We start from the raw sequence: 23,779 nt of genomic DNA, 5'->3' as shown, positions 1-23,779 counted from the left end.
AGAGCAGGGAACAAGCCATCATTTTCAAGAGATCTCTAGTTCCTAGCATTAAAAGAGTGTTATAAATAAATATTTAATGAATCGTCTTTATTATATAAGTTAGATTCTTAAAATTCAGTGAAATGAGTAAGATCATACATGTAGATCATACATATATTAGATTCTTATAATTCAGTGATCTTTGTAAGACCACACATGTATTCTAAAGTCAACATCTTTGAATAGCATGCAGTTTTAGGAAAGAGAAGTAAATAGGCCAGTTTTTGGCTCAAGTCTCTGATGGATCCATAAGAACAGTGATATTGTACTGTCCATATGATATTATGCTTTAAGCACATTGAAAGTGTTCTAAACTGTCTCTGAGATCTTCTCAAATGTTTTTTTCATTGCAACTTCTTGAAAGAGCCCTTCTTTAGAGGTTCTTTAAAAGCTCACTTGTAAAAAATATTCAATGGGGCTCATGCCTGCAATCCCTCCCTTGGGAGGCCAAGGTGTGAAGGATCACTTGAGTCCAGGAGTTCAAGACCAGCCTGGGCAACATAATGAGAACCATATCTCTACAAAAAATAAAAATAAATAAAAATAAAAAATTAGCCAGACATGACGGTGTGTACCTAGAGCCCTAGCTACTCAGGAGGCTACGTCAAGAGGTTTACTTGAGCCCAGGAGTTCAAGGTAGTGAGCTATGATTGTGCCATTGCACTCCAGCCTGGGTGACAGAGTTTTTATATATATATATATGTGTGTGTGTATATATATATACACATATATATGTATATGTATACACATATATACATACACACATATATATACATATATGTATATATGTATATACAATTTATATATATATATGTGTGTGTATATATATATACACATATATATGTATATGTATACACATATATACATACACACATGTATATACATACATATATATGTATATATATGTATATATATGTGTGTATGTATATACATACACACATATATGTATATGTACATGTATATGCACACATATAGGTATATGTACCTATATGTGTGTGTATATATAGAGTACATGCATGTGTGTGCATATATATATATGTGTGTGTATATATATACATATATAGTCAATGGGAATTATCCAATTGAAATCTAAGTTCTCAACATTTCATGGGCCTACAGCAACAGATTCATCTACATGTCAGGTCTATACATTTTGAAATATTTTAATTTCTGCATGACTACAATTAGAATGTTCAAAGAAAAGATTTTTTGTCCAAAGTCTATTTCTGCTAAAATTGTTATCTAAATCTGTTTAAATTGGCTAATATATTGTTAAAAACATGTCTAATAAATAAACAACTATGTAGGCAAGTTTGATAGGAATAAGACCAATGAAAACGATTATGAATCATCTTTCTTGTTACATATCTGCTAGTGATTCATATTTCAGTAATATAAAGCTACATCTGGTCAACATGTGGCCGACATCAAAGGTACACCACGTCCTGTGCTATGAAGGAATGATTCAACAGATAAAGATCCTGCTCTCCAAGAGCTTACAATCTAACCTAAAAGAGACTGCAGAAACACGTGAGAGTGCTCATACTCACTACTTAACAAAAGGCCACAGATACACTGAAGATAAAGGAAAAAAAAAATTATGAGATAAAAAATGACATTTAAAAAGGGTGAAGGGAAGGAAAGAAGTAAATCGCTTCTTCATTTGCATTTATTTGAAAAAGGATTCATGGAAGATTTGTGATTTTAAGTGTTCTTAAAATCATGAAAGAGTATATGTGGCTTGTTGCCTGGAAAAATGAAAATCTCTTTTGGTATATGGTGTGGAATGACTGAGGACACTAAGCTGGGACATTGCGGTTGGGTGCAGGGCCTAGCAAGACTTTATACAGAAGGAATGACCAAATGGAGGTTGGCCATTTGGGTAGAGGCCAGAAACTGACAGGAGGCACAGAATGACTGAGCCACACAATCAAGACTAATCCAAAAGGAACCCAAACCTTTGCAAAAAATCTCCACAGACTCCAGATTAAGGAAATAACCTTTGAAAGCTTTCTTTCTGGATTTCTAAGGGAAGAAAGCACTTCCAGCCATGTAGCCCACTTTTGTCTAGAGGATCTCATTTGTTATTTTGTTTGTTTGCTCTCTTGCTCGTTTGTTTGATTTCTCTTACTGGACTTGTTGGGCTGATCGGGTCTACTTCATTATGCAGCTTTATCTTTCCTCCCTCCACAAAGGAAAGCAACTTTTTGAGGGTATGTTGATTTTATCAGCCTCAATTATACTACAGCCTCAGGCTAATTGAAATGCATCACAGGCCTGGTTCGGGTGGTGACTGAGGTGTCAATGTCAAAGTACTCTATTCCTAGGGAGAACAATCAAAATGATGACAGATGCTCCCATCACAGTATCCTGCTTAGTCTTACTCCTTATTTGACAGATCTGTGTACAGGGCATTCCAAGGATCTTTGCAGGAGGCTCACCCCATCAAAGAAGGCACATTTTAAGCAATGCCTCTACTCACCTTGTTCACACCACAATGACAGTATTAAGATTAATAATACCTTAATTTCAACTAATACCTTTTATTTCAAGGAGCTCAATATTCTTCACACATTATTCTATTTATCTTGTCATGTTACAGAGTCAACCAAAATCTCTGGTGGATTCCAGTCTCACACATTAAAAGCTCATAATACTGTTCTTCCTAATATTTAAACTCATATCCAACCTTAAACATGCCTTGTGATAAATTTGAGTGAATAGGATGAAGTTACAGATATTTCCTTATATATGCACAGATCTGATACTCATTGCTAAGGCCCTTCATCCCATGAAAGCTCTCGACAGAGAGTCAGCCCCCAAAGCCTAATCTTGCAGTAATCCTCTACCTTACCTCAATGACAAGGTAGGAGAATGGTATTTAAGACAGATAGGAACATGCATGATACCCACTCGTTAGTGGTAGGGAATCTCTGGGATCTGGGCCACCTGACATCATAGCCCTCACGGCCCCTTATTCACATATGAAGGAAGGCCTGGAATCAATGCCATAAGCCTGTTTGTCCACTGTGGGTTTATTTTTTGTTGTCTTTAAGGCTGTGCTACACATTTAATATTGGAGTAGTGGTGCAGAAGATAGCACAAAAGGCCCTTAGAAAAATCTCAATCTTGCTAACAGAGATTAACGGGTTAATTTGGTTTTGAAAAATGAAAGTCAGTGTACTTAATATGCAAATCATCTGCTGCCATGTCTCTTTGCTATTGTGGCAACACAACAAGGCCTCATGCTGGGAACTCGGACTGAGCCAAGAATACAGGACTCCCCAAACTGATACCACCTGTGGGCAACACAGTGCCTTCCCAACTACCTAGAGTGCATATTTCAATTACTTTCAATAGGCTAAATTTAAATTACATTCATTGCCTGTCATCTATAACTAATGTATGTGCATTCAAATGACACTTCTGGTTTCTGTCTCTCTCTTTTTCAAGATAAGCATGCCTTGATTCCAACTTGACATTGACAAATGGTTTTGGAAAATAGATCCCAAGAGAAGTCAGTATCTGCCCACAGTTCCCTTCTCAGCAGGAGACACACCCGGAGAATTCTATAAGCAACAAACTAAAGGATCTATTCCTGGGCCAAAAACTGCAAGAATCCTCAGACATTTCACTGCACCCTGCCCCCCGCCAGTCATCCCTATCAGGGGCTCTGATAAACACTCTGGTTGATACAGCTATGCAGCAAATGGGACAATAAGTATAAACAGCTGTACTTACATGTGTCTGGCTTGAGCTGACTGTTGGTGATGCCAAAGTACTGGGGATTTTCAATGACAGGGATCTTGGTCATTCCAATAATGACAGCATCTGGGCCACCTTCTGAAGAAGATGGAGTGTTACTCCCATTGGAGATGTGATGGAGTGGGCTGGCAGAGTCATCATCATTGCTGATAACAGAAGCTGGGCCTGGAGATGGAAAAACATATATATTCTCCTGTAATCAATGGCTTTATTGAGCTGTAATTCACATACATAAAATTTACCCATTTAAAGTATACAATTCAGTGGGTTTTAGTATATTCACAGAGTTGTACAATAATCACTATAATCTAATTGTAGGACATTTTCATCACCCAGTTAGCACTCACTCCCCATTCTCTCCACTTTCAGCCGTAGACATTCACAGATTTACACTCTATCTCTCTGGCATTTCATATGAATGGAACCATATAACATGTGATCTTTTGTAACTGGCTTCCTTCACTTAACATCATGTTTTTAAGATTCATCCACACTGTAGTATGTATTAGTACTTCCTTTCTTTGTATTGCCTAATAATACTCCATTGTGTGGATATGTTGCATGTTATTTATCCATTCATCTGCTGGTGGACATTTGGGTTGTTCTGGCTTTTTGGCTATTATGAATAATGCTACTATGAACATTCATATACGAATTTTTATGTGGACACGTGTTTTAATTTCTCTTGGGTGGAATTACTGGGTCATATGGTAGCTCTATATTTAACATTTTGAGGAACTGCCAAACTGTTTTCCAAAGTGGCTGCACCATTTTATATTCCCACCAGCAGTGTATGAGAGCTCCAATTTCTTCACTTCCTTCTCCTGTAAGATAATATGTAGCTTTCCTCTCTGTTCTATGATTGTCTCTAGAACACTCTGTCATTGAAACTCTCAACATGAATCTGGGATTCCTATTTCACAGAGCATTGAAAGTTGTTCTGGGAATTTCAGGATCTGGGTTTCATTTCTCTACCCTTTGGACAACTCACTTACTTTCTTTGGACCTCTACATCCACTTATATGCCAAATAATATTTGCTTATTTTATGAGACTAGAATGAGATTAGAAACAGGAAAACGTATTATAAATTTAAATATGCTTCATGAGTATGTATTACCACTAGGTATTACTAAAGGAACTTTAACTGGTAGACCAGATATACTTTTGACTGTCCTATGACTACATTCCTCTTTCTTCATATTCTGTGAGTATCTGCACCACTTTTGTCTACAAAATACTTTTATAACAATAATGGATCAATCACATGGCAAAGTTACCTGCTTTGTCTTTAGCTGTAATGCTATTTATAGAGTCATTACTTGGTGTCTTTATACTAAATTAATAATCATAGCATTTTTTGTACAAGACAAATTTTCGAGCCCAAAGTCTCAGAATGTATATGCTCACACATACAGTCTACTGTATCTTGTCTAAACAATTTACCCATTAGCCACTAAACTCATACTCTTTGCGACCAAAATTAGATGCACAAAGATAAAGGTCTACATGAAAGCTTCAAACCAAGGAAGACGGCAGTGGCTCATGACAGGCACTGTCTACATGGGAGGTGGACAAGATATGTATTACACAGGCAGGGTCCCATGGAAGCAGACCACTGACCCGACTACTGGCATAAGGCTAGAGAAAGAATAAAGAGAAAAGACAATAGGGAGTGAAAAGGCAGAATCAAATGCCCAGCCAAGGCAAATGCCATGCCAGGGAAATGTCTGAATTGCTACTTCCTACCCAAGGAAATGTGCTTTCTTCCAACCCCCTCTACTAAATGCATGTTTCAGCACTTCCATCCCTTACCTTTTCCCTCACACTTAACTATTTTAGTGAGAAGCACAGCAATTCTGAAAACAAAAGTTGTTTTGTCATCCAGTCTTGATCCCCTGTGAAATATAATAATATCTCATCCCCCAACCTCCAAGATCCATCTTTCCCCCTCATATGGAGATTATCACAGTTTGTAGTGATAACACTTGGACATTCCCCAGCTAAGCAGTGTCTTAAACAAACTATGCAGGAGACAGCCAACTGTTATTATAGGTAATTTTTGAAGCATTCTCTCAAGGGGATGTGCATTTAAGCTGCCTTTAATGATGCACTCCGGCTCAATTCTGCAAACAAGTCCTCACACAGCCAATTTAGAAGCCACAGAACACTCAAAAGCAAAGGCAAACCCATCAGTTGTGTTCGTCTTGTGCCTAGCTCACCTGCATTAGGATACAGCAGAAATCCTGCCAAGAATAACTACAAAGACAAGTTCTTTCCAATACTCCTAATCATCCCTGTTCTGCTACTTGCTCCCTGACAGGCCTAGATCATCCAGCTTCTGGCCAGCAATTAAAAATGAAGATGTGTTGGCCGGGCATGGTGGCTCACATCTGTAATCCCAGCACTTTGGGAGGCCGAGGCAGGCAGATCATGAGGTTAGGAGTTCGAGACCAGCCTGGCCACCATGGTGAAACCCCGTCTCAACTAGAAGTCCAAAAATTAGCCAGGCGTGGTGGCGCACACCTGTAATCCCAACTACTCGGGGGCTGAAACAGGAGAATCACTTGAACCTGGGAGGCGGAGGTTGTGGTGAGCTGAGATCGCACCACTGCACTCCAGCCTGGGTGACAGAGTGAGACTCAGTTTCAAAAAAAAAAAAAAAAAAAAGATGTGTTATGCTAAGGTTTCCACATCTTGTCAATAAAATCTTCTCACCACTGACTCCCTTCCTCGGTTCCCGGCATGGCTGTTCCCTCCTGCGAGATTACCAAAACATGCTACTGCCTGCACTCCCTGAAGGACTGCAGTCAAGGCTGCACGTTTCTCAGTAGATTCCAGGCACCGCCTTTACCCCCAGAAATGCAGGAGTTTCTTTTTCTTAAAATTTCTTTTTTTTTAATTTCAATAGTTGTTTGGGGAACAGGTGATGTTTGATTACATGAATAAGTTCTTTAGCGGTTTCTGAGATTTTGGTGCACCCAAGAAGCAAACACGGTACCCAATGTGTAGCCTTTTTTTTGTTTTTTTTTTTTTGAGACGGAGTCTTGCTCTACCACCCAGGCTGGAGTGCAGTGGCGCGATCTCGGCTCACTGCAAGCTCCGCCTCCCGGGTTCACGCCATTCTCCTGCCTCAGCCTCTCCGAGTAGCTGGGACTACAGGCGCCCGCCACCACGCCCGGCTAATTTTTTTGGTATTTTTAGTAGAGACGGGGTTTCACCGTGGTCTCGATCTCCTGACCTCGTGATCCGCCCGCCTCGGCCTCCCAAAGTGCTGGGATTACAAGCGTGAGCCACCGCGCCCGGCCATGTGTAGCCTTTTATCCCTTACCGCCCTCCCGCCCTTTCCCCACAGTCCCGGAAGTCCATGGTATCACTCTTATGCCTTTGTACAGGAGTTTCATTTTAAAACACTTCACGTGCTGTCAGAAATCCTGCAATATTTCCTTCTGGAGCCCCTGCAACGATTAGAAATGCATTGACCCCAGTTGCTTTCTTCTCTGACTCTCCTCTGGCCCAGGATGCTCTGAAGTTCATGAACATCAGAGCAGCATTCAATCATTTTTGAGGCTGATACCTAGAAGACAACTTGAGATTCCCAAATTCAGACTTTGAATCTTCTGCCAAGTACACAGCGAAGCCCTCACTTAAAGAGTCCAACCAAGTGATTTGTTCTCTGCTTCTCCTTCCTCACTAAGGGATACCCTTTCCTTTCCTAAACCTCTCCAATTAAACCCCCCAACTCCAATGTAACAGATTGCAAGAGAATGAGCTCTTGTTCGGGGAGTGAGGGGAGGATTAAGCGTGGAAGCAGTAAAAAGCACCACAGGTAATTTTTCAGAAGTCTTTTCACTTTGCCAGAAAAATTACTGTTGACAAATGTGAGTAACACATAAACCTCAACAATTCATCAAGGGGGATATTAATTCAAGTGCTGTTTTCTTCATTACTGATGTTCCAAAACCTAGAAGATTGATATGGCTGGCAAGGTTGCAGGGTTTAAGCCCATTTTTCTGTGAACATTTTGATATAATGGAATGCAAAGCACAGCAAAGTTGGGAAGGCAGAAGAAGCTCTCAGCGGGACAATGACTGTTTACATAATTTGACAGCAGCCTGTCTGGGCATATCACAGGATGTGTCTTTGTATGTCTATGCATGTGTTTGAGCAGGCACCATGAAAAAGACAGAAGAATAAAGGGGCACATTACCATGTGTTAAACGAAATTCATATGAGGACTTGAAAAAATGTATTATAATATTCATATAAAGTTTTAAATGGCGAGGTATGTGCACACTTGGCTGATTTAGGGTAAATAGTTCTAATTACTCAGCTGACAAGCATGAGTTAAGTCTGGAAACATTTTTAGCCCATTTTTATTTTAATATGTCTGCTTGGTCACATATCCTGTACTATGACTTTACAGACATTTCTAAGCCTAATGTAGACTTCATTTCCTGTGATAAGAATCATGAAGGTCATCTGGGGGAGTTTTCTTCTCTCAATACCAACAGTGCCTTCAAGGTGAGGGGAAGGGTTAGTACTCTTGAGCAGCTGTACTAAGCAAGCCTTTTTATATTCTGGATTCTGGTGCTTTGACATCTGGGGCCCTGCTGATCCTGGAGGGACGGCCCCTCCCATCCCTGATGAGTCAGTTCTTACAGATGGTAAATACCCTGCCTGGGAGCATGCCTTTCAAATGCAAACCAACCAATCCAGAGACAATACCCTCAACCACCTTCCAGATGTGAGGCTCACACTCTAGGCCACTATCCACCTGCCCTCCCCACCCCAGGGCCAGGTACTTGACAACTCTAGATAGCCTGCTGAAATTACTCAGGCTAGCCAATCCTAAACCTGTTTACCCTCCCTCCCCAGTTCCTTACCTGGAAACACACTAAAAGCTCCTGTCCAAGTTCTCCCTTCCCTCCTCTGCCTCTTAACGAATCCCAGCACTTCCCCACGTGGCTCTGCATTGCGTGGTGTGCCCCTTTCTTTTGGGAACCATGAGTAACACACTATCTTCTCAATGGCAATCATCTCCTAAACTGTTGGTCTCACCAAACTTGAAAAATAATGAAACCTATGTTTTATAAGAGCAGCACCTCTGCTGGACTGCAGCCGGAAGAATAATTCTGAAGAACTCTCTGCTGTGGCCTAAAACAGTAAAACCACATTTTTGCAGCTTTCCAGGAACAAGCACCCTTCTGCAGTGCAAACTGGCTTAAAAAAATATTTAAGTGGTTGCAATGACTTGCTATTTAGCAAAAGCAAGACCCTGTCTTACAGGACTGTTATGGGAGAGTTTATTACCACCTTCCCCCAAAACACACGAGATACACCTATGCACACATACACATCAAACACGTAAAACAGAACACCTTTAAGACTGCCCAGGCAGGATCATCCCTCTGATATCTTGGCAAAGTGATTATGATCAGCTGTGTCTGAAATTTGCCGCTAGGGAGCTGCCTAGAAGTCCTGACTACTTGAGCTTGATGCTCTAACTTTGCCAGGTCTCCACTTCCCCTTTGCTGGTTAAGAACTTTAACCTTGGAATCCATGGAGCTAGCAAGAGTCAAGGTGACTTTTCCCCCTCCAGGCCCCATCTGGCCGGGCTGCCTCAGCCGGCTGGTCATTTTTGGATCACTGGACAGACAGGGATAGAGACTGCCCAACAAGACAAGGTCTGATGTCAGGTTGGAAAGTGACAGGAAACAGCTCCTTGTATGGCCAGGATGAACAAGCATAGGGTGGATGGTTTGGAATTGAGCGGCCTCCTGACATTGGTACATTTCCCCTACTTTGCCATTTTACCTATGGCCAACCTTGCTACCAAAAGAAATACTAACCAACAGATGCCCAAGATGGTCGGATCTTGGAAACCCACGTGAAAGATGAAAGAATGCCGTCTTTTCATGCCTTCTAAGCAATTCCTGTTCATTGTCTCTGTACCCATAGAAAATTCTGAACAAATTAGAGGTCCCAAGAGATCACACCTGATTTCAATTCTAAGGAGGAGCTACATCATCTGCATTCACTTGGTAAGCGACAAACTGCTTTTCAATTGTCAGCACATAGTCTGAATGCAGGGAATAGAATGCAATCAAGCACAAATCACAGTGTCTGGACGTTAGAATCTGTTTTGAAAGAGGAATGGTCATAAATGGAAACTGATTTACCAATTCAGAACTCTATTACATCTTGGCCAATGGAAGAAAGTTAAGACCTAAACTTGTCCAGCTTGACTATTCAGTCAGCTATTCCCTGTACATGTAGCTGAAATGTAGTTGCATTTATTTCCTCAACCTTCTTAAAAATGCATCACAAACTAGAACTGGAACGACAGTTAACACTTCCCCCACAGGATAAAAACGAGTCAAATCTAAAAATGTAAAACCATGTACTAAACTCAATTAACAACAGTAATGCCTTTTCTGGAAAAATTCTAGACCTACTTCTTCAACAAATCAAAAACCAGGAACACAGAAAATGAATCAAAGACCATGGAATGTAAAGAGGGTCTAAGCATTTTCATCCAAATAAAAACATAGACTCATTACTTATCCAAAGAAGGAGTGAGTTAACTACTTACCAACACCTTGTCTTGATTTTACTTTCCCAAATCCAAACCATGAGAAATCTGAAAACCACAACAAAACATAAAATAAACTTCGAAAGAGAAGTAGAAACCAGAGGTGGTCAACACTGTCCTTGGTCAAATAATGCAACAAACTCCCCCCGACAAAATAAATAAATAAATAAACCACTTGGGATGAAAGCTTCCTATCAAACACCTGTAAACTAACCCTTGGATTTTTGTGTAGAGATTTATTTCCTATTCAGAGAACACGGAGGCTCCAATCAGATAAGAGAGAGCAGCCTGTCTATGAGAAAAATAGCCACAACCCAAGGTTAAGGGCTCTGAGCTGTTTTCTTTCTTTCTCACTTTCTTTTTTCCCCTTAGTGGAGAGATCATTGCCTTGTATTGAATCATCTGACAGGGAAGCTGCAGGGGTGAAGACACACACAATGCATTTGACAAATGCACTACGGTTCTGAACCGCAGCAATGTGGGAAAATAATAAGAGAAAACAGATCTTTTTTGAAGCTGAGACAGACAGTAAAAAAAAGCAACACAAAATCCCGTGGGAGAGCAGACACTTGGGCTAGATAGAGATTCAGGAGGGAGGAAAAAAAAGATCTTAATTCTACATGGATTCTCGCTCCTGACTTGCTGTGTGACACTGGGCTGTGTACAGCTGTTCTGTGCCTCTTAGAACACAAGGTCCAGTAGGCACGTGTAAGAAAAGACCTGCCAAACGTCCGGAGAGCCTCCCGTGAATAAAGCCACAGTGAAATGTCTGCTTGCTTCCTGAGCCCAGCTCTTTCCTTCTAGGTAATTTCCGCTGGATTCGAAGTGAATTCTGCACAGTGGGGAAATCCCTGAATATGAGAAGGATAAAGGGAATGGACCCCAAATCAGCAACTGTGTTTCCCTCCTCTGTCCTAATTTTTACAGACATTTTGGATAATTAGCTAGCTAAACTGAAGAGGAATCAATTTAAGTGAACAATGTACAGAAAAGCTCTTTGCACACTCAAGATGACTTAGGAGGTTGTTGTCATGATGATTGTTCAAGGGTAAAGGTAGGCTTTCCCTCCCTCGTATCCTACAACTTCAGCCCCCCAACTTCTAAGCCGAATTTTACTTCTGATCTATATTTTCCCCTGAATGCTTCCTTCTACGTTTTAGAAGACTAGATGAAGGCCTGGCCTTGAGCCAAAGCCAAATAAAGATTCCTTTGCACAGAGGACCGTGAACTTCAGTCATTGGAGCTGTTAGTCTAGGGAGGCAGAGTCCTGCCTGTAGATTTCTTAGTTACAACTAACCCCATTTAAAACAAAGTGTATTTTCCCACTGGTCATCTTTTGTTTTCTTATATTTGTTTGATTTAAACACTTTTAATTAAACCATAGATTGAATTTTTTAAGCCTATTTTTTTCACTTAAGTAGTTTTTCAATGTTACATTCCCATTTTAGAGAGAACCCACCGAAGGACAATGCCATCATGGTCCCTCACTGATTGCACATTTCAGATTATTTTTGATCATTAACTATAATAAACACAACTGCAATGAACATCTTTACACATCTTAAGTGCTCCCCTCCTCTTGCTAAAAATAATTCCCTTAGATAAATTCTAGAAATTGAATTACTCATTCAAAAGGAATGAACATTGTGAAGGTTCTCAATACAGGTTATCAACTTGCTACAACACTATGCCAGGTCTCACTTTCACCAGCAGTATTTGAGAGGGTAGAAGTGTGTTTTTGAGCTCTACCCAATGGGAAAACTAAAGACGCACAATTTCCCCTTACAGGAATTGCTGAGCTCCCCACCACTGGTGTGGCTCCACCTAACTGGGAAGAGACCTCACAAATATTCCCCTCCCATCGTGTGCCCCATGAAACCATTCACGCCCCACCTCTCCCAAGCTGGAGTTTTGCACAGGTACAGTGAGAACTGCAGATACACAGAAAATAAGAATTCCTCTCACTCGTGAAGTCATTACAGTTCACTGAGTGCCTCTACCTACTCACTGGGCACTTCTTCCTTGGTCCTCAGCCAATCTTTGTTTACATGAGAAATTATCCTATGCTTATTGGCAAGGAACTGCGATCCAGGGAAGCTGATACACTTAGCAAATCTCTCAGCTCGTGATGACTGAGCCAGGATTAATATCTTCTGATGTCAAATCATAGTGGGTTTTTTTTTCATTCTTTTTTAGTTGCATTTCCCATGCTCCAAAATCACCAAAATTAACCGAATTTTATAACAGTATAATTAGGATTCAATTTTAAATATAGAAAAACACTAAGTAGTTATTCATTCTCATTTATTTATTTATCAGGCAGAACAGAGTCTTCAAAGAGAAACGAGCTGCAAAGCGGCCCTTGAGAAGCTCTCAGTGGAGGATGAGCCATCCAAGAAGTCAGTCCAGGGTGTGTGAGCTCAGAAAAGAAGCCTCTATTCCAATGGAGGGTTGGGAGGGGGCTTGAGAGAGAGGGCTCAGAGGATTTCTAGAAAATAGATTAGAATTAGCCAAGAATGGGAAAGAGCAGAGGAAGGAACGCTGACTGCACTCAGAATACAGTTCTGGCTAAGGTGAAAAGCGCTGAATGTGTCCAGAGGCTGATGCAGTTGGAAGGGGGGTTGGGGGAGGGAACTGAGAAGTACAAGTAAGGGCCAAGTCAAGAGTTTGGATATCGTAGTGAAAATTGCACAGTTAAGCAAAAAAAAAAAAAAAAAAAAAAAGACACTCAGGCCAGGAAGTAACATTGTCAAGATTAATTTTAGGAAAATCATTTTGGCTGCAGGGTGAAATCAGGATTATGGGAGGAAAAAAATGAAGGCAAGAGATTGGTTAAGGAGGTTTTTAGAGAAATCAAGGCATGAGAGAATTGTGGCCTGAACTGCGTATTAGGGAAGGGGAAGGTGAAAGAAAGGAGATGACCGCAGGCATATTTAGGGACAGTAGCAGAACTCGGTGATTGATTGCAAATTGAGGGGAGTGTGGAGAGAAAACAATGAAGGTTTCAGATTTGGACAACTAAGTATGTGGTTATGCTGCCCATAGATTCCCTAAGGAACTTAGAAGGAAAACAGATTTAGGAGTCAAACTGAGAACATGGGTTTTAGCCACAAATGTCAAACAAGGTGCCTATGTGAAGAAAATGGAAGGCAACACCCTCAGTTGGCAGGATGGTCTGAAGCTCAAGACACAGGCTTCACATCAAAATTCTAGAGCCCCATAGATCAATCTCAGAATGGAAACTGGACTCTCTACCTGGGATTCGTTTCTCATTTTGGCCTATACAATGCCCTGTCTTACAGGCACAAATGAAGGGGCACCCAGCTGAGGCCAACTTTTGACAAAATTATTCTTAAATTGATGAACTATGTCTAAGTTCTGTTTAAAATTAACTCAGTCATTATGTAGGAGAGAATACAATCTTCTTGATCATACTGCATACTTCCTCAAACATTTAACAGACCAGATATAGAAAGGTCAGGTTGGCACCTCTTCCCTAGAAGCTGTTATTCATTCAACAGCTCTTTCTTGATGGATTTAAGCAGTCGTCTTAAAACTTTAACACTAAATTTCACAAGCAAAATTTTCCCACAAGGCCAAAAAGAAACAATTTCTCAATTTCCTGTGATGTTTCATCCATGGGGAGTAGAGTCCTGCCAAACCTTCTTTTATTTTCTGTTTAATAAGAGACACTTTATTCACTGCAAAATAAAGGGCTCCTTCAAAAGTAAATGTAGCTGTACTGAGCTTAAAGAATCCCCTCCTTTTGGAATGTAGACCAAGAAAGACTCTAAATTATGAAATTAACCAATTAAATCCATCTCATGTTGAAGAAAGCTCAACATTTTCCCTGACCGGAGAGAAGGAATGTAGGAAAAAATAGCATGTAAACACATTAACAACTCTAAGATGGGATTCAAATTAAATAAAATAAATGGCAAAAAAAAAACTGCTTTTTAAATTTCTCTTAAAGGAAAGAGCTAAAACACAGGGGGTTGAAAAGGAATATTTATGATGTAAATGAGAGAATCAGAGGAAGGAGCTGGGAACAGGCAACGTGGAAGAAACCTGACCTTCCCTGTAAGTACTGAATTGCGCAAACATTAAACATGAGGCTTAGAAAGGTTCTGATCTCAAGAGAGAACAGTTTCTGGATATTTTTAAGTTTCAGAAAAATCATTTTAGTATGTTAAGAGAAAATCAGCTTGCCTCTCTTTGAACGCCGAAGAAATTAAAATTTGCCATGTTCTCAAATGTAATTTCTTTATGTTTTAAGGTAAGACTCGCCACCCTCCACCCCGAAGAAAAATGACTTTATCATTGTCATGGAATACGGAATCAAATGGTAAAATATGATTTACTAATAAAAATGGACTTCACCTCCAACTTCTTAGAACCACACCCACTCCCTAAAGGACATTTGAAAGCGGAGTCTCCGGGCTGGCTTGCTTCAGGGAGAGGATGGACCAGAGTTGAGTCCAGAGTAGACAGGCCAAGTGCTTGCCTGAGTAGCCAATGAACTGTCACATCTGAGATCTAGAATGACTGCTCATTGGAGTGAGAAAAAATGAATGCAAAAGTTCGCCTTGTTGACAGTATCATCATCTCCCTTTTCTACTGGCACATAATCGGGGTGAGTAATAGTTTGCTTCAAATTAATTCCAGTCCCTCTGGGCACAGAACAGTGTAGTTTGGGGCCAAGTTTCCACTTCAATTTGATCTTAATCTTTTACTTAAGGACATACCCTTAATAAAAGAAAGCCCCATCTCCACAGTCTAGGAAGAGGGCTTGCTTTGAGTTAAACTGGTTCTGGAAATCATGACACAAAGGGTATTGTATCCTCCTGACCAACCTTCACTTGGCTCCATCCCTTGTCCTTCGTCAAACTTACAATGTGAGGTATTTCCACTGGTCTCTAAAAATGTAACATTGAGCAACTCCCATGTAACAAATATAAAGAAAAATGTGTGTATTTGGCTGAACCTCCTAACTGTTCTCTGAAATTCGTATTTCCCTTTTCCCCCACTCCGCTGGGCTAACAGCTACACCATATTTCCCAGCTTCCCTTGTGGTTAGTTGTGGCCAGATGGCTAAATTCTAGTCAATGAAGGGGGAGCAGAGCAATGGGTCCCACTTCCAGGCCTTGCCTATTAAGACTTCCTCTGTGTACTCCCTTCCACCTAGCCAGAATTAAGATAACACCTAGGGCAAGCTTGGAAGTTATGGCTTGAAGATAGCACAGGGCCATTTCAAGGAACAACGAATTCTCCTGGTATTGTTATGTGCGCGTAGACAGAGTAGAACGCATCTCAGAGTCTTTCTACCAGAGGGCCAATGATGCTGAGCTATCTTTCCTTCAATTCTCATCCATAAACAAAAATATGTGTTCGAACCGTGATCCACTTTGGCACTTACTTACCATTACAGAGAGCCTACCCCTACTAACATATGTAGACAAAAAAAAAAAAAAAATACACATGCTTGAGGTTTTATTAACTGAATCCATGACTTCCCAACCTGTCAGCACAAATTTAAAATTGTGTGTTGGTACACATTTGCATTTTCCTGGAGAGGAGATCCACAGATTTCATAAGATTTTCAAAGAGTTTTCACCTCCAAATGCTAAGAACCACTTCAATACATATAAATACCCACAGAGACAAAGACATAAATGTGTATGTCCTCTGTGTTTGTATTCTATTTACTTCTGTTCTTTATCAACAGTTGAGTCTGGAAACTAAAAAGCATCCATCATCTCTCACCTAGATTTCTTCAGTAGCCTTCTAACTTAGCTCACTGCTTCATTCTTGCCCCTTCTGATCTGTTTCCCATGAGCTGCCAGAGTAATCATTTTCAAGTATAAATCAGATTATTGCATTCTCCTGCTTAAGATCCTCCAAAGGTTTCTCGTTGCATTTAGTATAAACTTCTGAGCCTTACTACAGAGTCTCTCATGACAGGGCCAACCTACTCAGTCTTCCCCCTCCCTGCTTCATTCCCCATCAAACAGCCCAGTGTTCTCTTTCCTATTCCTGCTCACTTTGCATTTTTTCATGCCTCTTCCCAGACTCTTCTTCTCAGGCTCTTTTTTTTTTTTGAGATGGAGTCTCGCTCTGTTGCCCAGGCTGGAGTGCAGTGGTGCAATCTCAGCCCACTGTAATTTCCGCCTCCTGGATTTAAGCAATTCTCCTGCCTCAGCCTCTAGAGTAGCTGGGATTACAGGTGCACGCCACCATGCCCGGCTAATTTTTGTATTTTTAGTAGAGATGGGGTTTCACCATGTTGGCCAGGCTGGTCTTGAACTCCTGACCTCAAGTGATCCACCAGCCTCAGCGTCTTAAAGTGCTGGGATTATAGGTGTGAGCCACTACGCCCGGCCCGCAGGCTCTTTTTTTATAACTACTTCTTGTTTTTCAGGTTTCAGGTCAAATATCACACTATCAGAGGGACCCCAACTTCACACTTCAATCAGAATTTCTCTGAACCCCTTTCCACTCTCTATCATCTCATCCTTCTCAGTAGGTACCCATATGTGACCTTTTTTATTGATTTATTGTTTATTATCTGCATCCTTTTCTAAAATTTGAGCTTCAAGAAGCCAGTGACTGTCTTAGACCAGCTCCCCTAGAAACAGACCCTGACTAAGGATTCAAGCAAAAGTAGTTTACTAAGAAGAGGTCCCAGGAAGCACAAAAGGAGTAGTCAAGAAGTGAAACAAAAAGAGGTAGGAAGCCTGTAATGGGTACATTATCCAGTGGGTTACACTGTAGACAACTGGAGTTCAAATGCCTGGGGAACTTGGAGTGACGGAGTAGAATGAACCTTAGAGTTATCCCATCCCAAAGGTGAGGAAACTGGGTCATTTACCCTCCAACTCCCACCTGTCATTGACTGAAGGCTTCCAGCTAAGAGAAGGTCCTTTTTTTGTTTGTTTCTTTTTTTTTTTCTTTTTTCTTTTTTTGAGATGGAGTCTCGCTCTGTTGCCCAGGCTGGAGTGCAGAGGTGCGATCTCGGCTCGCTGCAACCTCTGCCTCCAGCGATTCTCCTGCCTCAGCCTCCCCAGTAGCTAGGACTACAGGCGTGTGCCACCACACCTGGCTAATTTTTGTATTTTTAGTAGAGACACGGTTTTACCGTGTTAGCCAGGATGGTCTCAATCTCCTGACCTCATGATCTACCCTCCTCAGCCTCCCAAAGTACTGGGATTATAGGCGTGAGCCACCGCCCCCAGCCTAGAGAAGGTCCTTATGCAGAGTCATGAGTGGTTGCAGCAGGACTCTGCAGTCAAGTGCTGGGGTGGTGAGAGCTGAGAGGACACGGGCAGGGGGCGACACCAACAGCATTTGCTACAGGGATCTTGTCTGTGTAGTTCACCACTATCTCCAACGCTTTGCATAAACACTCAATAAACACTTGTGGAATGGATGAGAACAACAATTTTGAAAAAGTGTAACAATATTAAATATAGCAAATGTAATGAAAATGCCAATATGCAAATTATACATACAACATAAAAACCATTATACATTTTGCAAATATATTTGCTACTCTCCTGATCTGTGGCTCTCCAATGGAACATGACTGAAGACAGTATTTAAAGCTGAGCAATTCTTAGAATCCAGCACTCCAGGCAGTAGTGTGGAATAGAGAGCTGGACTAGAATGTCAGAAGATGTGGGCCCTCCCTAGACACTGCCAGAAGTGAATGGCATGACCTCGAGTGAGCCACTTCCCCCTTCATGGACTCTGTTTCCTACTGCATGAAAACAAAATTTGAGAAATGGCATCTGAGGCCTATTCAAGCTCTCAAAGTCTATAGGACTAAACATTAGGCATATATGACTGAGAAGATTGACACATGGCCTTATATAGCTTTCCTGAGTCTGGGTATTTTGGGCATGTGAGATCATGTGCAATATAAGGAAAAGCACTCAGTCAACCGGCCCAGATTTTCTCCTGCTAAATAATACTCAGAGGCTATGGGGCCACTATATCCTCATCTTAAGAGAAAAGGCCAGTGCTCTGCAAAAACAATTAAAAAAAAAAAAAACAGTATTTATTGAATGCTTGCCATATGCCAGGAAACTTACTAGAGATCAGATATTGCTTTAATTTGAAAATTAATCAGCTTCTATTGCAGCATTTTAAAAATAAAAGCCTTACGTCCCATAAAGTTCAGAAGCCTCAAGTGGGAATAGATGAAATTAGACTTGCCTGGAACATAGCAAGCTGTCTTGATCACATATTTCAAACATTTATTTTTGAGAAGAAACTTGCCAACTATTTCTGTCTTTTGTTTTGTACATGTGGACTATTTCAAAGGCAGTTTAGTGAGTCTACATTTTATTCATTCCCAATTCAACTACATACAACATTGAGTGTTTTAAATCTCTTGTAGGTTCCAGAAAGATTTTTTCTTTAACAAAGGTGGTCACAGTCTTCACTGGGTAGGTGAAAAATGGAACCTGCAACTCCTAATAATTAGTTTCCATGATTGGAACTTTGAGAAAGGCAGGGGCAACTTCTGCTTAATAATAAGAGTTGACAGACGTGAGAAAGTCATATCAAAGATTTGCCTTTCTACAGTACCACCCCAGTGAGAGCTCAAAATGCTTTATAAACATTTTCTCAGCTGTCACAAGCTCCCTGCAGGGAAGGCAGGTGATGTCTGGTTGCACACACACACAATTTCCCTGTTAACACTGTCTTAATGTTGGATGAATGACTCTCTGAGACATGTCCCAAATTCCCTTCTCTCTGCAAAGTCATGCTGGTTAGCACTCAGGGCAAGTCTTTGCGGAGGAAACTGGCTGATTCTCAGGGAATCATCTTAGAAGCGATGTTAGTGGCCCTGCAGGAGACTAACAAGTCCACAGAGTCTGGCAAACACTTGATGTCAAATTCCCAGGAGCTTTTGTTTCCAAGGAAAACCTAAACAATGACTCATGTCTTGGCTGACTTGCCCAGACCTGTCCATTATGCCCGGTCACCAAGTGAGCCCAGTGTGAAGGAAGGCCATGCTCTCCATTCTTTCTTGCATAAGCTTTGTTACCACATTAAATGTGTTTAGAAACGCCTTTGCAATTTCTGCTACATATTTATAGTTATATTCATATTTATACTTACATTATTTATATTCATATATATAAAACATGCAAATTCTTTTTTTAGTCCTTCTAGACCAACATTTGTTGTAGCTCATGCAAAGCACCGCACAAGAAACTTTTTGCCATTGTATTATGGAATTTTGGAGGGAGGAAGAAAATGGTAAGGTTTTTAGCTCCATTCTCATTACAGGATATTTTCCATTTTAAGTGGTATCTGAATTCTTCCTACCAATCTGGGAACCATGATGACCTGTTTCATGTCACCTTTCAGCACCTTTGTCTTTCTTTTTAGTGACCCATTGTCTCCCTTCCCATCCCATAACCACACTCGACTCCAGCCAGAGTCAGGAAATGTGTGAGGCCAACACAATAGCCAAAATGTTTATTTAATTGTATTACTGTGTGCTCTTCTGTTAGGAAGTTCCCATAATGGAATAGAACATAACAGGATTATACACACTTATAAAGCTGGGTGCTGAATAAAAATAATTGGATAAAATGACCATAAATAGGACAAAATGAAAACCCATTATTTAAAATGCAATGCTGGTCAAACAAATTAACTACGGGCCATCATGCACACTGTCAGTGGAAGAAACCTAAACGCATCAGATGAGACTGCATTTCTTTCCTTGATGTTTTCCCACTAAATGCCCAATGTGCTCTTTAGGGTCCACTGATTTTCTGGAAACTAATCAAAATTGATTGCCTAGGTCAACCACTATGTCAGTGGTTCTCAAACGGGGGCGATTTTGCCTCCCAGGGGAAATTTGGCCAGGGGGATATTTTGGGGCTGTCACAATGGTGGGGTGGGTGGAGAGTGTGTGCTAGGAGCATCTAACAGGCAGAGGTCAGGCACAATGCATAGGACAGTCCCCACAACAATGAATTCAAGGCCCCAAATGTCAACAGTACTGAGATTGTGAAATCCTGACCTAGGTATTGACCGACAAGGGTAGAATTTATGCTAAAACCTTTTATCCCTGCTAAAAAGAAATCCTAGCCTGCCTATGCTCACGGTCACTACAGCAGTTTAGTCTTCTCCCACATTATTTTAATGTTCTCATCCCTAGTGGCCTGGCTGCCAGCCCCTGTCTCTCCCAGTTTATCTTAGAAACAACTCTGATAGTGTCATTTCTTTCTACTGCTCCCAACACCAAAAGGGCGTTTCTGCCTCAGAACAGAGGGGTAATGCAGTACAAAGGAACAGAAACTGAGTTTGCACTACCTTGGGTGTTGAGTCTTGGATTCGTTATTTCCTGACATAACCTCCATAATTACTTAGTCTGTCTCTCAGTTCCTCTCTATTGGATGGGGCAATAATTACTGTCCTGACCACCTGATTGGACCATCTTGAGGTCACGTGAGCTTTGGTGAACATAATGGTGTTATGTAAATATAGGGGTAAGGGAATAATAAGGTCCAAACTCTTCAATAACATTCAAAATCTTTACCTGGCCCCATGACCTGGCTCCAGCTTTATCACCTTAATTTCACCTTAAGATTCTAGTTAAACTATTAGTTTGCATGCCTTTAGTAAAGATGCCTTGAATTTTCCTATTAATTCATTCGAAAACTATTCATTGATCACCTGATGGATGCAAGACAGTGTGATAAATGCTGGGGATATAGTGAGAGTAGAATAAGATAATCACATTCCCTGCCTATAGGCAGCTTTCAGATTTGGTGTCTTTGTGTTTGATGTTTTTTGTTTGTTTGTTTGTTTGTTTTCCCACCAGACATGTAACCCCCATGCTTCGTCTTTGACCATTAAACTCATTTATTCAACAAAATTCACATTAAAAGTTACTCTTATCATGAAGCATTTATTCCCCAAATCAGAAATACCTCCATTGACATTTGGGCTTTTTGTCTCTTATGATAAACCCCACATTCTGCACTGCATTCATTATTTATGTAATCTTATTTCTCCTATTAGATTTTAAGCACTCTGTGTGGAAAAAAAAAAAGTGTCTTATTCAACTCCGTACTCTCTTCCGTAAGCTTCACAAGATACAACAGCGTCAAGCAGGGCACTTCCCACATGGTAGGTACTCAATAGCTGTCTCAATTTCTAATTGAAAGGTTTTAAAAATAGGACGTAAAATGCCCACAAAATAGTAGAGACTGAATTGTAAAGCTCAGAGATAGACAACCGTAGGAACATTCATTAGTGGTGTCTACTATTCTCTGTATTTCCAAGGCACCGTGTTCTTTGTCTGTCATAGTTCCATCCCACTCTGAATTTTTAGCTATCTGCTTACTTGTAACCTCCTCCTAAACTGTAAGTTCTTTAAAAGCAATACATATTTCTGTCTTGTCTCCCCACTGTATTTCTAGCATTGAGTACAGTGCCTGGTTCATGGTAGGTACTAAAGAGCTGAATGAATAAATGAATAAATCTTGGATGGATTGCAACTTTTCACCATTGCATTCTTCAATTAAGAACCAAATTTGGTATAGCACAGATCCATGATTACGTTAGATGTTGCTCTGCTCGCCTCTCCTTCCTTGCCCAGCAGATAATTGGACTCCCCCACCCACCGATCCATGGTGCTTGCTTTTGCCAATGAAAAAGTAAGCAGAAATGACCCAGCACTTGTAGGCAGAAAATTGAATAGTCAGTCCTGGGTTTTTCACTTCCTCTTCATCCTGCCACAGTGAACTATGAAGCCTGGTGTTCAGAAGGCAGCATCATGAGGTTCTGGGGTCCTGAGAGACTAAAATAAATACAGTCCCCCCTGCCAAACTGTGTTGTATGTGCAGCAGGAGGAGAAATAATCTTTTCTGTTTTAAGGGTTATCTTTTTCTGCAATAGTGAAGTTCCAAGTGAATCTTATTGCAAAGCAGCCTCATCTATAAAAATATAGGGCTTTTATCTTATAAAAAGACTCCAATATGTATGCCTAAGAAAGTACATATGTGGTCTCTAAAGCATATGTAGGTGTGTATGTCAATATGTAATATATAAATGTTTACAATAAAGGGAAGCAAGAAGTTTATAAAAAGTCACTCTAACTCATATTGACAAGCCATCTCCTTAGAAGGCCACACCTTTATTCCAAAGATGATGTCTCATATTTTTGCCATATTTTCAAAGCTCCCCTTGGGGAATTATCTTTGAATCAATGTACTAGAGTTTACCAATTATGCAAATCCTTATTATTGGAGAGAAAATTTGACTTTTTTCATGCTCAAAGATCATTTGGCGCCGGGTATGATGGAATACATGAGTGATTAAGCTGGGCCACATCACCATCATTCAAAACATCAGAGGGTCTGATTCTACAGTCTCAGACTTCTGGCTTTCCTGTGGATCTCATAAGTTTTCATTAAAGGCACTACCAAAAGATGAGTTCCATAAAGGTCTCTTGCCTGATGATTGTCAAATTTTTTCATAGTTCTAGAATCATAACTAAATGTCAATCTCCAGGAATCTTCTTGGTCCTTAAATTCATAGTTGGTAAATAGAAACAACATGATTGGGTGCATAACTAGGTGATCTTCACAGTGTACATTTGAAGCTACCTGGGTACATTTATTCTCAGACTCCATAGAAACAACTACAACTGGACTCCTAGTGGATAAAATCACACCTAAACCAGGTTTAATCAGAGATGCACAGCTGGGGATTATCATTTTTGTTTGTATTAGGGACAAAATTGTGTGCACATAGAATTCATATGTTGAAATCTTCAGTGTGACTATATTTGGAGATAGGGCCTTTAAGGAAGCAATTAAGGTAAATGAGGTCACAAAGGTAGGTCCCTAATTCAGTAGCGCTGGGGTCCTTATAAGAATGGACACCAGAGCATATGCTTGAGCTCTCTCTCTCTCCCCCCTCCCCCCTCTACTGGAGCCACAGAGAAAAGGCCATGTGAGGACACAGCAAGAAGGTGGCCATTGGCAAACCAAGAAAAGAGCCCTCATCAGGAACCCAACTAACCAGCATCTTGATCATGGACTTGTAGCCTCCAGAACTATGAGAAAATAAATGTCTGTTGTTTAAGCCACCCAGTCTGCTGTATTTTGTCATGGCAGCCTGAGCAGACTAATATAATTTATTTGTCTATTGTTTTGACTGCCAACCAGCATCCACCTCCTCCTCCTCCTCCTCAACTGGTAATGATTTTCCTTTGGTTATTCACCCAACTCCCAGGCAGCCTATGTGATTCAAGGTGGAACCAATGGCTCAGACATAAATAAATCAACATAATTCCAATCCCTGCCCACGCTGATTTGTTCAAGGATGAGCACATGACCATAAAGCTGGC

General features: G+C 40.7%; 1 protein-coding gene across 6 annotated transcripts in view; it reads right to left on the bottom strand.

The window, feature by feature from the left end:
- Positions 1-23,779, bottom strand: part of NTRK2 (neurotrophic receptor tyrosine kinase 2) — a 545,280-nt gene that overhangs the window by 156,327 nt on the left and 365,174 nt on the right. For 5 of the 6 annotated variants that reach the window (XM_058445160.1, XM_032164403.2, XM_032164410.2 and 2 more), the window contains 2 exons: positions 10,399-10,446; positions 3,781-3,969 (listed from right to left, as the gene is read on the bottom strand). In XM_058445160.1, coding sequence (XP_058301143.1) covers positions 3,781-3,969; positions 10,399-10,446 — 237 coding nt within the window. The remainder of the gene's footprint in view (positions 1-3,780; positions 3,970-10,398; positions 10,447-23,779) is intronic. The other variant, XM_032164411.2, reaches the window with a different exon arrangement.

Source organism: Hylobates moloch, unplaced genomic scaffold (genome assembly GCF_009828535.3).
Source record: "Hylobates moloch isolate HMO894 unplaced genomic scaffold, HMol_V3 SCAFFOLD_10, whole genome shotgun sequence".
In the NCBI taxonomy this organism is placed as follows: domain Eukaryota; kingdom Metazoa; phylum Chordata; class Mammalia; order Primates; family Hylobatidae; genus Hylobates; species Hylobates moloch.
Note: the sequence above shows the minus strand (reverse complement) of the source record. Positions and strands in the feature narration are given on the sequence as shown.